The 15,929-nt window shown below is 40.3% G+C and overlaps 1 protein-coding gene across 1 annotated transcript in view; it reads right to left on the bottom strand.

Moving 5' to 3' along the window:
- LOC116315385 (ras/Rap GTPase-activating protein SynGAP-like) overlaps window positions 1-15,929 on the bottom strand; it is a 44,626-nt gene that overhangs the window by 11,836 nt on the left and 16,861 nt on the right. Inside the window, exons 12-16 of the mRNA XM_039619857.1 lie at window positions 15,110-15,703; window positions 12,112-12,546; window positions 11,637-11,810; window positions 11,032-11,243; window positions 5,327-5,399 (exon numbers count right to left, since the gene is read on the bottom strand). Of these exons, the coding sequence (XP_039475791.1) occupies window positions 5,327-5,399; window positions 11,032-11,243; window positions 11,637-11,810; window positions 12,112-12,546; window positions 15,110-15,703 (1,488 nt within the window). The remainder of the gene's footprint in view (window positions 1-5,326; window positions 5,400-11,031; window positions 11,244-11,636; window positions 11,811-12,111; window positions 12,547-15,109; window positions 15,704-15,929) is intronic.

Below are 15,929 nucleotides of genomic sequence, written 5' to 3'. Positions count from 1 at the left end.
TGCTGCATCTTCATCCCTGTAAAGCCTACAAACATCTGCATTGTCCGAGCTCCTCATGCCTGGGTGTGGCTTTTCTGGGTGGAGTTATAGGTGGAATACTTTCAAGTTCTAAAAATGTGTTTTCCCTTCACATGTGTTGCAGTGTTTTAGTTCCCTGTTTGCTGTTCCCTAACTGCTTTACTTTACCTTACAGCTGAATCATCTTCTCTTTATTGTTTCAGGGCAGCTCTGTGTCCCAGTGCATGCTTATGGAGGAGATTTACCCACAAACAAAAACATTATAACTGATTCAATGTTCAATTTCATTATGAATTAAGTTGATTTTTGCTAAAACTGACAAAAGAGTTGCGAGCTTCCTAGCAGCGACCACTGCACAGGCACAAAAACAAGACCTAAAATTTAAAGTCACTGTTTACATTAGGCAAAAAAAAAGCATTTAAAATGTGTGTTAAATCTAAGATTAAAAAAAAGGAGAGAGAGGGGAAACTTTCACTAGTTTAAATCTAATCTTCTTGGAGTGTTTTTGTCCTTTTCTTTTTGTAGGCATTGGGATACTCTTGTTGAAAGGATTATGGCATTCTGCACCTGTGATATTATGTGAGGTCTAATTAACTGTGGAGTGTTGTTTTGGAAGATGGTAGCAGTGGCCTGAGGAAACAACAGCACCATGGCTCATCCCCCTTCTCACTCCCTATTAATTTACCCTCCCACCCCACACTCTCAGCTGCTGCGTGTGCACCACACATTAAAAGTGAAAGTTATCACACTGGACTGAACTGTCTGCTCATCTTAAATGCTGAGGTGACAAGCACGGGTGCCTAAAGCTGAAATAGAAAACTAAATACTAACTTCTGACAAAACAGCCCAACAAAATGCTCACTCACAGAAATGGATGTTTTAGCTTCGAGCGGTGCTAGCTGCTTGCACATTAAAGGAGCATTGCAGCAGTATCTTCCTTATTACATCACATTTTCCCAGGTCTCAGCCATGTACAACACATTAACATAAACTGGGGGATTATCATTTTTGAAATGACAAAGGTACAATAGAAACCTGAATATTACATATTTATCAGAGTCAACTTTCCTCATCTTTCATTTACATAACACACGCTAACACGGTGAAGAAAGAAATCATCACCCCATCCTAGCTTTATTATTATAATCATCACTGATATGCTGGCATTAGCTTGTAGCTGAAAGCATTAATGCTGTCCACATGGTTTAACTTTACAGATACACTAAATTGACAAAATTATTGGGTCAGCAACTCACGGCCAATGGCCAACTTACGGCCAAGCAACTCAATTACTGAGTTGCTTGGCTGTAAAAACCCATCTCATGAAGCTCCTGGCTCACATTTTTCGTGCTGATGTTAATGTCAGAGAAGGTCTGGAGCTCTGCAGTTAGTGCGGGCAACTTTTACACACTGTGGACCTCAGCACTTGTCGATCCCACCCTGTAACTTTACATGGTCTGATACTTTTTAGCTGAGTTGCTGTTGTTCCTAAACACTTCAGCTTTGTAATAATACCACTTACAGTTGATTGTGGAATATTTAGAAGGGAAGAAAATTCATGAACTGATGCTCAGACTCAGTGAGCTCTTTAGAACGACCCATTGTTTTACAAGTATTTTCAAAGGCACACTGCATTTGATTTTATACACCCATTAAAATGGGACTGTAAACGCCTGAATTTAAAGATTAAGAGGCCTGGCCCAATATTTTTGTCAGTGAACCATGGTGAGTCATTATCCACAAATACATAATTTTTGGAACAGTGGAGAACCTTGCAGTAGTGTCTGGCCTTCTAAAATTACTCCAAGAGTGTGATGACTCATTCAGGAGGACCCAGAACAACATGTGAAGAACTGCAGGCCTCACTTGCCTCAGTTGAGGCAATGATTCAACCATAAGCAAGAAACTGGACAAAAATGGGAGAATTCCAAGGAGAAAACCACTGCTGACCAAAAAGAAGACTTTTGGGGAAATATTCTGTAGACTGACGAGACAAAAGTTTAACGTTTTGTAAGTTGTGACTCACATTGGTAAGTTCAGGCCCTGAGACTCAAGCACACTTGGGTTATGCAACAGTAAAATTATCCCAAAAGGTTTGGAGTTTGCCTAGTCAAAGTCAGAACTTAAATCAGATTGAGATACTTTGTTATGTCCGTGCACAGGCCACTCATGCTGGAAACCCCCCAATGTGGCTGAATTAAAACAATTCTGCAAAGAACAGTGGACCAAACTTCCTCCAAGTGATGTGAAAGACTCATTGTCACTTATCACATTGGAGACTTGCTGCCAAGGATGGGACAACAAGCTATTAGGTTTAGACTCAGCCAACACCTCTGCTCTCACTGTCACTCAGCACCAGATCTCAGCCCATAGGTGTACACCTAGGTGTACACGTACAGCCTGTGTACACCAAACCGACCCAACCAATGTCATCGTCAAGTAAGCTGATGACGCTGTGGTTGGGCTCATCTCTGATAGAGATGAGACAGCGTACAGGGCAGAGTCAGAGAACTTGTCCCATTGGTGCTCAGAAAATAATCTGAAGCTGAACATCCTTAAAACCAAAGGACTCATAATGGACAGGAGGCACAGACAGGCCCACTTGCCCCTGATTATACATAGAGAACGACTGGAATTATTCTCCACCTTCAGGTTTCTGGGCACCCACATTACTGTTGATCTCACCTGGACTCTCTCCACCTGCCTGTTGTGCAGAGGGTTATTAACACCGCCCCCCAAAAATCATTGGCTGCCCTGTACTACCCCTGGAGGCAATCGCCAGATCCTCCTGCCTCAGGTAAACCAGGGCCATCACAGGTGACTCCTTGCACCCCACCCACCACCTGTTTGACCCGCTGCTCACTGGTCAGTACCACACGTCCAGACTACAATGCTTCTTCCCCTGGGCCATTTGGACTGTCAACAAACACTATCCCCCCCACACCCCATGGTGAGCCATGGTCTGAGTAACCCCCATCACTCAGGCCACTCACATATGGACTTTATACTCAGACCAAGTCCTTTGCACTACTTCCAAGCACTTTGTATATATTCCTCTAGTTTGGAAAGATGTCACCTGTCTGTTATTTATTCCGGTTGTCTTACTATTTATATATTATTCCTGCACAGTTGCCATGGAGCAGCCATAATTTCGTTGTACAATGATAATAAAAGGCTATTCTATTCTATAGTATTCTTATACATGATCCTCTGAAATATGTGTGACAAAAAAAAGAAATTAAGAAGGGCATAGATACTTTTTTGCAGCGCTGTAAATGTTTAAATATAAGGATAAATTTGAATTTTTAAATTTGAATGAGCTGAATACATGAATACGTTTGCATATTTTTTTCTTTCTTTCCTTTTTTTCTCTTTTGCAGCGTGATTGTAATTCTGTAGTTGTAAGAAAACTTTTCTTGTGATTACAGATACATATTTTGGTACTTTTAGCAAAATACATCTTTTCTGCTGACAGAGAACATGACTTATCCTGATTCATTGTGCTCCTAAAAGTCCTGGGCTTTTCTTTCTTTGTTTTTCTTCTTAATATTTTAAAAAATCTGCAGTAAATCAAATTCCAAATAGTTTTATCCATCTGGCACCAAATTTGGTTTATATGAAACATAACTTCTCCAACACTACTCCATTATTATTTTCAACTCTCTGCACCTTGGAAGGTCAACTAGAAACATACAATGAGGCATTTTTTTTTTTTTATTTTTCATGCAATTAAATGAGTGACAATTCATAAGTATGACCTAATGAAGGAAGGAACATTTCAAGTGGGGTTACTGAAAGGAAATTACTTGGAAAGGGTTATTTCTTCACGATTCATTCAACAGTCAGAATAGAATTTAATGCATTTAAATTTATATGTACAGAACCTGAAATTGTAATGCCTTATATAGTTCTTATCATGTTGGTTTAGCAGCAAAACTCTCGTGTTTAATTACTAAAATTTGAGAATTCATGAAATTTTCTACCTCACAATCCTTCACGTCATGATACAACCAATATAATTTAGTCTTGTGAAAGTCTATCAGTTCAGCTAATGCAATCTGAACTAAGATATATATAACTCTTTAATAACCACAATGAAAAAATATCTTTTCCACGCTCCATTACATTTAACATATAAAGTATTTTGCATGGTAACATAACAACTTTTAAAATGACTGGGCCCATTACGGGGCCGAATTAGCGTACTTGGTCTCAAATCTCATCTAATTTAATCCCACTCTGTGAAAGGACTGCCGCTAACTGAATGAATATGATTGTTTACACCTAATATTGCATTTTATTTTTATTGCACTATAGAGGCTGCTGAGAAACATTTTGTTTGAGCCTGTGTATTTCTGTAAATAGCATCCGAAATGACAAGAAACACCCTTGAATCTTGAAATCTTGCAAAGTAACTAAGTTCTACGCAGAATGTGTTTAAATTACATGTACCATGTCATGCAACTTTATATAATGTATTTATATATTACTCAGCTACACTTAATTGATAAGTTTATTATAAAATCTAATTTATAAGAGAGATAAGTTGACAAATTCTGCTGTAATCTCCTTAAGGTGATTACATTGATCCCTGAGGCAAATTTACAAGCGATATATTTACATTTAATTAAATCAGCAAAACTTGTACAGGTCACAGCTTCAAAGATAACGACACAGCAAAGATTATGTTCCAATAATATTTCTAGATTTGAGTTATATATATATCAACTCATATGACTCATGCTTGAAGGTGGGCTTGCTCAATTTGACAGGATGGCAGGATCAGGAAGGGGGTGGGTTTTGGGCATGAAATGAAAAGCACTGAGGAAGGAGAGCTCCCGAAGACACAGCACCACCATCACGCAGCGTACAATACAGTAAGACGTGAGCTTCAGCTGTTCAATAATCTGTGCGAATATCTGAGGAGTTTTAACCCCAACATGCTCGGCAGAAAGGTTTAACAGAAGCAACTACAAAACTGGCAACATCACCACAGACCCAGATACGCTCACAAACCCAGCTAGAGTCAGACATCTTGATAGCTTGAGCTTAAGAATACAAACAACAGCATTCTTTCATCTTTCATCTTCAAAGCCGCCTGGTATGTTGGCAGACGCATGGCAGTCAAACCCAAACACAGGGACAGGTCAGGGACAGGGCAAGGCAGAGGCAGATCAGAGGGACCACATACACACAGCAAACAAAATCATAACAATAACAGGGGGGGGGGAAAGAGAGGTAGGATGGAGAGAGAAGATAGCACGGGCCACCGTACGAACTCGACGACAGAAGAAGCAGTCTCACAGACCTGATCAGCGAAAATCCTGGTTTTTGGCTCAAGGATGGCTCCTCCTCTTATCTCATCCTCCACAGCCATGAGTCTTGGAAGCAGAGAAAGAGAGAGGGGAGAGAGAAAGTAGGGAAGGGGGGGAGGGGGGTGACAGAAGGAGAGGGAGTATTATGAATTCAAAATGATACTTAACAAGATGTTGAGCAGATGCATCTCCAACATCTGGCTCAACAACATCACAGTGATAAGATGCTGATCTCCTGTATCTCAAATCTAAATCTCAAATACTGATAGGAAGGACAATCTTTTGAGCCATTGAGCAGCAGGAACGTAAGCCATGCTTTATGAGGCACTGCCAATTTTCACTGGTGGAGCCTTGTTTTGTCCCCATGGGATTTATCAAAGTATTTCTTCCCAATTTAAGGTGTTTTCAAAGCGCAATTACAGCCAACAGTGGAAAATTACGCCCGGTTATGTGACGTGAATGTTCAGTAACTGATCCCCATCATCCCCAGGGAATTTCCCATCTTGCGTAACATAGACTGACCAAGGCACGGGCGGAAAAATCCTTTGACTAATCATTTCAGAGACTGCTCGCAGATATGAGCGAGAGTCCGGCTGCAGTTTTCATGAGCCAGCAAACAGTGCAGGTTTCCCGGCTTTCATGATTATCCAAGTGCCAGGGATCGACTCCAGATAAAGTCATTCAATGATATTTCTCACAAAGCGTTATCTTGCACTTACTTGGCCAACTGGCTAAATTGTGGATATTGTCATTTGGTGTAAATGCCAAGTAGAAGTTACCGTGAATAAAGAAAGACCTCTCCACATCATAGACTTCAATGCATTGCCTTCATGATTCTCCATGTTTTACATTTTTTTTTAAATCGAAACTGACAGCAGAAGAATAAACATCCTTTAATTTTCTTAACATGAAACAAGATTGTTGGAATGTTATCCCTTTATAATAGTCAACTATTGAGTAATCTTGCAAACGCAGGTCAATTTGTCGAAGTAAAACAAGGTGGAAGATTGTCACTTGTGCATTCATTAAGCCACTAATCCAATCAAATAGTTGACAGGAACATTTAATTGACGCCATGCAGAATAAATACACCACAAATCAAGTCGCACTGTGTCACTCAAAGCTAGTCCCCTCCACCACATCCATATCACTTTATTAAGAACACAGAGGCACGTGTTTGACAATAAAGAACGAAAATCCACAGGTGAAGTTTCAAACATAAGCGTTTGGATGTTTTATTCCATAAATAATGTACAATGTTGAGAGTTTTCTTTTTTACAAAAGAAGAGAAGAGGAAAAGAAAAGAGTCAATCATAAGCACACACAGAAATATTAGCACTGTCCCAAAAAACAATGGAATGTAACATGGGCATACAGCATTAAGATTCTGACATGACTCCAAAAAGGCAGACAATGATTCATGTGGGTGATATGTTACAAAAAGAAGAGAAAAAAAAGAAGTTAAGCTTTATATATCCAGTTGTACTTCAAGTAGTGTGCTTTTGAGGTCAAGTCGTACATTTAGTCAAAACAATGTGTGTATGTACCAACATGAGGTCACAAAGTCTGAATATTTTGCTACAGAGGAAAAAGGCAAAAGACAAAGGTGTCAAATAGGATGTAAAGTTAATGAAAAGCAAAAGGAAAGACAGACCTGGGTCAAACAGCAGCTGCAGATATGTTCTCTATTTTTTGTAAACTTACCTGATAACATCTAATTTGTGTTGATGCAGGAAGCTTAACCCAAACTCGTGAAATATTTTGACTTACTCTGCACTTTAATCGCACATTACAAATAATTTTAACATAAATTAAAGCAATGTCTTTTTGTCAGTCAAACATAAATGAAACAAGTAAACTAAAAGTGTTTTAAATATACAAAAACAACCATACAATAAACCCAATTCCCCAGTACATAACAGCATGTTAATATGCATTTAAAAAACAATATATTTGACTTATATTTGACTGACAGATATGCCTCACATCGAGTTTATCACATTGTTCATTTATGTAAAAACTATGCAATCCAAATGGATGCAGTTAAAATGCACATTAAACCAAATTCTTCTTTGAGTGTATTTGGTTAAAATAAACGCAACGCAACTGTTTGACACAGGTCTATATAAAAGGGAGCAAAAACTCTTGGCTGTTGCTACAAGCCATGTCAATCACACACACATCAAGCCAAAACTCATCACCACTATGAATTCATTTGCAAGATTTAAACATAATTTTTGCTGTTGTACAATCTTTACAGCCTATCAATATATTCTTGCTACAAAGAGAGGCAGGTATACTGACACCAGAATATTATATATTATAAGACTCTGGAGAGGGAAAATAAATAGAAAAGAATATTTTTTTTCCTTTTAATACTTAAATCATATTTTAACTGCATAAGTTAAATGACAGTCTAACTCTCTTAAACAACTATTCTGATCACCACGTCACCGGACACCACCAATGACGGACTGCAGGTCAAAAAAAAAAAAAAAAAAAAATACCAAGCATTTACAGCAAAAATCATACAGAGATGAGAAAGTCAGTTTTGCTTTAATTAATAAATAATATGAATTTCAATCTTTCATTTAAAATGCAGATAAGTTCACAAGCACCATACAGGTCATCCAAAAAAAAGAAAAGAAAAAACAACCCATAAACAATAGAAAAAAAACCCAACTTAGGATTTAAGAACACATTTTGCAGAACATACGGCTGTCAAAAACTCACGTCATTGTCGTCATGTTGTCTCTGTGGTGTTTTGCATTTTACAGTATTCCAGGTCTATATTTTGTATGTTTAGATACTGCAGATGGCACCTGGTAAAAGATTTTGGCAGGAAGTCACTGTTTCGATATCGACACAAGATGCATACAATACACCTCTTTACGATCCTGCATGTGCATTTGGCACAAACAGCACACGCAGATACATACAGCATCTGTTATTGCGCTTCTCCTGCTAAAAAGTTAGCTATTGCAAGGTTAAAATAGTAATCTCACTCTCAATAGAATTCATATACATCACATTTCATATACTACTATTATTATGGCTCTTGCATTACTGAATTTACTATGCTATGGGTTATAGTTAAAATAGATTATTACTATGACAGGTGCAATTAAGACCATTAAGTCCCCTCCCCCCTTTCTGCTGCAAATGCATCTCGTCAACATAAACCTCTTCAGTTCACAGCAAAGAGCTCGGGGAAGATAAATAGTTTCATTCATATTTAAAATTAAAGTATTTTGACAAAAAAATAGGAGAGCCTGTAGCCAACTAATGGGATAACTACCCTAAAGAAAAAAAAAAAAATACAAGTGCTACAGGTAAAGTGGATTCAGTGTTTAACCTAGCATGACCTAAAACTCAATATTCGGCTTTGGTTTAAATTAGATTGTTGAGAACAAAATGTGTACCTGGTCTAATGACATAGGTTGGATTTGCTCTGAGCTTAAAGCAAATTTTATGCACAGAACATTAAGGCTTCTCTGAAAAAAAGTCTCTCAAACTTGAAACATAACGCTGAGTATTTTAGGTCTGCGGATAAAGAGTTGGTTTTTTTTCAAGCCTACACAGGAGCCATGAAATTAAGGTCACAACTAAGGGCTCCATTAGCAGAACCTGAGCTTGCTTTTGCATCAACATAATATATATATGTTTATATATATCTGAATGTGAAAATTGAACATAAAAGTCAATTTAAGGTGAAACATAACATAAGGCTATGGTTGCACTTGTTATTTCACTGATATTTTGAAGTCCAATCAACAGGATGCCCCGAGAAAAGGCTTCTTGGCATCCTCGCTCTCTACATTATTTGCATTGCTTGTGTGTGCATTAGAGCTGCAATGCTCTGCATGACCTGGGCTGGCTCAGTGAATTGTGTGTAAAATTGACTCGGAAGCATCCAGATCTGCTACTTACTGTAATTCATCCTTGTGTGGTCAGATGATAAAGGTCCCATAAGTTACATGTTTAAGCCTTGAAAACACCAGCTAATAACTGCACGTTGTGCTTTATGTGTACAGCACAGCACTCTCCTTAAGCTTTAACTCCAGGGGAGCAGTATTCAAGGGGTTTGCTTTAAGTGCTCTGACAAAGTTTCTGTAGTATAGGGCATAGCTCATTTATGCCTTTATACCTGAATCTTCACCATTCACTGACTGATTCAGGTTTGTCTCTGATGTTCTCCCCTCTTCATTTCACATCATGTGTTGTTAAAAAAAGAGAGAGGTATTAGTCCCCATGTTCACTCTGGAGAAGTAAAAAAAACCCCCAAACATCAGCAGTCCTTCAGTGAACATGGTTCACCTTGATTTAAAATGGAAGAGCTAATATTAAACCATGGTCTTCCATAGTCCGGTGCCTGAAGGTCCAAAACAATTCTTTGAGTTGGTTTAAAAAGTGCAGACATGTTTCTGAAGTTTTACAACTCCCCATCCTTTTGTGCTTTTACAGTGCAATCTCGTAGGAGAATCATTTGAAAATTCTGCTAATTGGAATCATCCCGCATGATCCCAAAATCCAGAACTTGGTTCATAAACAACAGCTGATGGTGAGTGTGACAGCACAGGATAAAGGAGGACGTTTTAATGGTGCTTATATACAAGGTTAGGCCTTTTAAGATGTTTTCCCATAAAAGACGAGCAGGACTCTCTGTCTTCATTCCAAGTCTTCTTTCCTGGAGTGGATTAGAAGTGGCAATATTCTCTGTCACAGTTATCCACCCTTCAGTTGCAGACCACAGACTATTATAAGATGTAAAAATACTGCAATATTTTCATGTAGTTTTAAGTGTCTTTTCACTGTAAAATAAAAACAAAAATAAATGCAGGGCACCATTGCTAATATGCGGTCACATGTAAAATGCTCACGGTGTCCTTAAAACCCAGCAAATATTTGGTTTTTGTTCCTGAAAAATACAACTGAGACACGATCAATACTCAACCCTTTTTTCCATGAACTACTTAATTTGTGAGTAATCAATAAAAGTTAAGGCTGCACTGACAATAAAAGCCCCATTACAATTTCGCACAAGCACTCGAGAAATTAGGGCTCAGCTGGAGTTCTCTGAATAACAAATAAACCATGTTGTGAGGTTATGACCGCATTTAAATTTGCTACGGCAAGAGCTTAGAGGACAATCAAAGACTCTTTTGTCCAGCTTAACTAAGCTGAAGAGAAACAACCACCACGGGAACATCTCCTACATGCTTATCTAAGATAAAGATCTTTGTCTTCTATATTACAGTCTATTATTTAATTTGTCACTCATTACATGTCTGCAGCTTTGGCTTTCAATATAAAGCTCCCATCCTTTCTCATAGGCTACAGTGCTTTATGAAACTGAAACCAATCTCCTTATCTTGTAATATTCTTTTCAAGATAACAACCTCTGGTAAATAGAGTCTTATTCAGATGTGCAATGTATATATTGCCAGTAACAACTGCTTCATGTTCATGTTTCATCCTGTTAAACAGAATCCAATATGCTAACATTGTACTGTGGAGTCCTCCGCAGAAGTATAATAAGTCTTTTTAATTAATGCTAGCAATCATAATTTTATAGAAAAGGTCCTTTTTCCACAAAAACCCTGTAACAGAAGAAAAAGAAAGACTATGGCCCACCAATGGCCTCCTTATACAAGACCACAAGTCTTTTCCCTCCATCCCAACAACAGCTTCCATTTACCTGCTAATTATTCCTTTAATTTGGGAGTCTTTCTCCAGTTGCTGTTGCCGTAGCCTCCTCTCACTGTCCTCGAGACGATTCTGGTACTGTAGGAGGATCTTATTGGTCTGCTGCTCCTGCGTGAGGAGCCTCCGTTCATACTCCTCCAGCTTTTTGTGGGACATCATCAAGCGCTCCTTCAGGGAGTTGATCTCCTCCTCGTACTCCCGTACCTGAGGTAGAGATGTGAAAAGAATGCTAAATTAGAGCAGTTTATTGCGACGCTGGCGCGTACATGCCTCGCTTTCTTGGTCACTGCAGTGCCTGGTGGATTTGAGTACTCTACACACATTCATGCAAGCATTGGAAATCACCTCCAGATATTCAAAATTAGGCCAGCTGCCTTTATAAAGGAGGAGGTACAGTAAATATACGAAACTGCAGAAAAAGAAAAATGATGCAAACAAGTTGAACATTTGGCTCATGGCTTTTGTTTCCCACAGTTTGAGACCTCTGGACTTCTGTGTCAAGATCAAATCTGAGTGCCATCTGCTCAGCAATGACAGACATAATGTTCCTCTGACTTCCACTAAAATGTTAATTAAATACTTAAAAATTAAACCCACCCTATCCATGCGTGACTCATCCATGCTTTTTGAGTACTCCTTAAGTTTGAAATCCTCACGGTCAATCCGAGAACTTTCAATGTCAGCTGACAGATGAGGCATGTTGGAGACCCAGGCCACCGTCCGCTCATTGGCTGGCGTTGGGGGATTGAGGGTAGATGGAGACTGGGAGCCCTGGGAAGAAAGGTCAGCACACTGAATATGAGACCATGAATTTTTAATTGGGTGAAAGTCACTTTCATAAATTTGGTGCACGATGTTACCCAAAATGCCTCAGTGCTACACGACTTCGTACATTTTGAGCATGGCTGAGCCCTGGTGGCTCCCAAGCTCTTAATCTTGAATGTCAGTTTTATCCCCTAGATAAGCTAAACACTGACATCTTACACACTGTTGTTGAGAAATACCTGTGAGCGCAGGTGCTGTAGAAAAAAAAATAGGAAAGTTAGATATTAGGAGAGTGTGCAGCAGTTACCTGTTTGCTCATAGTGGGTTTGAGCAGGTGCTGCTGTTGCTGAGGCTGCTGCTGTGGTGACTGTTGAGTGCTCTGACTGGTGGTTCCCTGCGGACTCTGGCTTTCCCTGACAGAGCTCTGCTGGTGGGGCAGGCCCGGGGCAGTGTTGTCTTTGACGGAGAGCTGCCGGGGCCCATGCTGCCTGCCGTAGCCAGATTCTGGCGACTGGAGAAGGTTTCCGCTTTGCGGCCTTGTTTTTGCAGGAGCAGAGGGTGCAGCAGCTGCACTGACGGACAGCTGATGGGAGGTCTGGGATTTGACACGCTGGGTGGGAGGCGGAGCAACAGAACTCTGGCGCATAGGTTGGACTGTGGAGGGAGGCGTGGTGGCCAGGGAGGAATGGGAGGTTCCCGTCTGGGAGGCCATGCCCATCATTTGTTGCTGTTGGAGATTATCCTTGAAAAACACGTAAATGATAAATTAACATTTATACTAATTCACTTATTAATGTTTTTACAAACCTTCAGATTGGAAAAAAATTCAGTGGGCTGCCACAGGTGAGTAAATTGCCTCAAATACTAATGAGACAATAAAATGTAATAACAGAAGTTCAGTTTGAATGATGAATTGATGAGTTTCAAACATTTTGAGATTCAGTCTATGAAGGTGATGTAACAGTAGAAATATGGACTGGTAAGATTTTTAATGCTATGTGTTTTTACCAGGGGTGGGCAACTCCAGGCCTCAAGGGCCGGTATCCTGCAGGTTTCAGATGTGTTCTTGATCCAAAACAGCTGATTCAAATGGCTAAATGACCTCCTCAACTAGTCCTGAAGTTCTCCAGAGGCCTGGTAACGAACTAATCGTGTGATTCAGGTGTGCTGACCCAGGGTGATATCTAAAACCTGCAGGACACCGGCCCTCGAGGCCTGGAGTTGCCCACCCCTGGTTTATACACTACTCTGCAATTAATTTTGAGTTATTATTAATCTCTGGCTCTCTTCCACAGTGTGCGTTTTGACTCGTCTCACTCGTCTCACCCCCAACCAGTTGCAACAGATGGCTGCGCCTTCCTGAGACTAGTTCTGGCGGAAGTTTCCTTCCTGTTAAAAGGGAGTTTTTTATTATGCTAAAGTGCTTGTTCATAGGGGGTCATTTGATTGTTGGGGTTTTCTCTGTATTATTGTAGTATCTTTATCTTACAATATTACGCACCTTGAGGTGACTGTTGTTGTAATTTGGGGCTATATACAATTTTTTTTTGAATTTAAATTAATTGCATTGTTTTCCTAATTTTACTGACTACTCCAAGTGCCCATCTAAATCTTCAGCCCCCCTGGTAGCTCCAGTGCTTTATTCTAGCTCAGTATCTTCCTCAAGCACCCTTAGACATACAGATCAGGTGGGCTGAAGATTCATCCACTAACCCTCCAATGAAAGGACAACCCACTTTACTCAATCAAATTCAAGCTTACAGCACCTGGTATCAGCACCAGACACTCAAGGATCCAAGTACTAACCAGGCCTGATTCTGCTTAGCTTCTTAGATTGGATGAAACTGGGAATTGACAGCACCAATGCAGTCCCTTGTTGGACGAGGCTTGCATGGCATTCTAGTTTGATTCAGCTTTTCTGACAGGCAACTCGTTGTTTTTGGCCTTTACACCTGCAGTGTTAACTGAGTAGCAATCTGTATGAATGTGGTCTTAATACAGGATCTTAAGTTTAAGACATTTTAACAACAAATAAATAAAAAAATCAAGTGATAGGCACAGCATTGAATAGAGTTATGGTTGCTTAGGTAAAAAAAATAATGAGTGTCACATCACATCCAGTTTTAAAGTCACATATGGCAGTTTAATGTAATGTGTGATGTAATGCAAAAAGTGAGACACTTTTTCAAGTTTGACCCGGTACGCCATGTTTATGACAGGTTTATGTTGTCCTGCTTAATGTCAAGCTGTCCATCACAAAGACATCTCAATCAATGTAACTTTGTAATAAAAATGACATCGTGACACTTAATGACAACAATCATAAACATTCACAAAGACTTGTGACTTTGTGCTCATGACTTCTTATGATGGCGTCATGTCTAAAGCTCATCCCTAAAAAAGATTGTTACCATCACACTAGAGAAAGAAAAACTGCAACATCTCAGAATCAGAATTATATATTATTAGTTAATATATATTATATATTCCTAATAAATGTTGGAATAAAGAGATCTTTTTGGTGATTGACTCCTAAAGCTCGGCTCCACTGTTAAAGAAAGGCCCAGATTTTGGGGGTTTCAGTAAACATGTTCAAAAGTTTTTGGGCCTAGTTGATAGTTTCAGGCCTTACTGATCAAAACATGAAGTTCATGTGATGTCTGTTTCCAAAATGCTAAGCTTGCTAAGGTGAAAACAGAACATTGCAAATCTATCGGTGACATCACGGTGACTACGTTGATCTGCGTTTTATAAACCGGCCCACATTTTGCTTAACATGTGAACAATTACATATTCATTACATTTCAGGAGAAAATCACAGCCGCATCTTTGAATCATCACTGAATTTCCTGCAGTAGCTTCTCCCAGCCACTCACATCAGTAGTTCCAACACTGGGCTCAGCAATTTTATGGTTCCAGTCTTTTTTATCAGGTTCTAGAGAAAGCACTGGCACTGCTTCAGAGCGAAAGAGGTATGAAGCATACTCACTGAAGGACTTTCACAACAAATTGGTAAGAGTGGAATTAAACAATCTTCTGGAACCAATTTAATCATCAATGATTCATAATTTACTGTTTTAAGGTTAGAAAATCTTTGGTGTTTATTTTAGAGCATTTTTGAATTTTTGAGTCTGGTTTGTACACAAAAACTGAAGCTGAGGGTATCAGACACTGTGATTATAATTTTTTATGTCAATAACATTGTTCCTTTTTTTATCCTTCGTGTATAATGAAAATAAACACTAGTAAACATTATTACATAGTGAATTTATGACATTACAGAAATACAGTGAGAGTCCATTTACCTGCATATGCATGGACATCTGCCTGCGTCCATAGTCAGCCCTGCTGTAGTCGTCACTGTAGCTATGTGAGTGGATGATGCTGGGTTGTCCCAGGTGACCGTCCCTGGTCCTGAGGGTGGACAGATCCTCACTGCGAGAGAACCCTCCATGGGCGAACTGTGGGATGTAGGACTGGTGAGAGGGTTCGGGCTCTGGGGCCAGGAGAAGGGGTGCGGGGGGTTGAGCCCGGCTGTGCTGGTGATGGAGCTGTTGCTGTTGAGGCCCATCAGCAGTCGCCAGATGAAAGAGGGGATTCTGGAAGGAAAGCGGGTAGCGCATGGCGGCGGCCTGCTGTTGCTGCTGCTGGGATAGCGAGTCGGTGGTGGTGCCCATCTGGCTCAGCTGGCTCAGCCGGAGGCCACCGGACATGCTGGAGCCGCCAGAGCCAGCTGACAACCTCCCACCGGCCCGCAGCTGGCTGCTCAGGCCCGACCCCAGGCCGCCACCGCCTCCGCTGCTCAGCCCGCCGAAGCTGCCCATGCCGGCGATGGAGGCCTGGGAGGAGTTGAGCATGTCCACCGACTGCAGGTTAGACACGCTGTTCATTCGGGAATCCTGGAGGTCCATCATAGATACGCTTTTATTGACACTGAGCACCTAAATAATAAGGGATATGAGAGGCTAGTGTGCCCCCTGTTATTGCTTATGTTAGGTGGCCACGGATGATGGGTGAGGGTGGTGCGGGTGTTTTTACCGCGAGGCCTGCCTGGTTATCGGAATGCATCAAAGTATTTCCCAGGAAATACCGCTAGGATGAGTTGCGTGGTGAATCAGTGGGAAA

The sequence above is a fragment of the Oreochromis aureus genome, linkage group 11 (genome assembly GCF_013358895.1).
Source record: "Oreochromis aureus strain Israel breed Guangdong linkage group 11, ZZ_aureus, whole genome shotgun sequence".
Classification (NCBI taxonomy): domain Eukaryota; kingdom Metazoa; phylum Chordata; class Actinopteri; order Cichliformes; family Cichlidae; genus Oreochromis; species Oreochromis aureus.
This window is presented reverse-complemented; position numbering and strand designations above follow the sequence as displayed.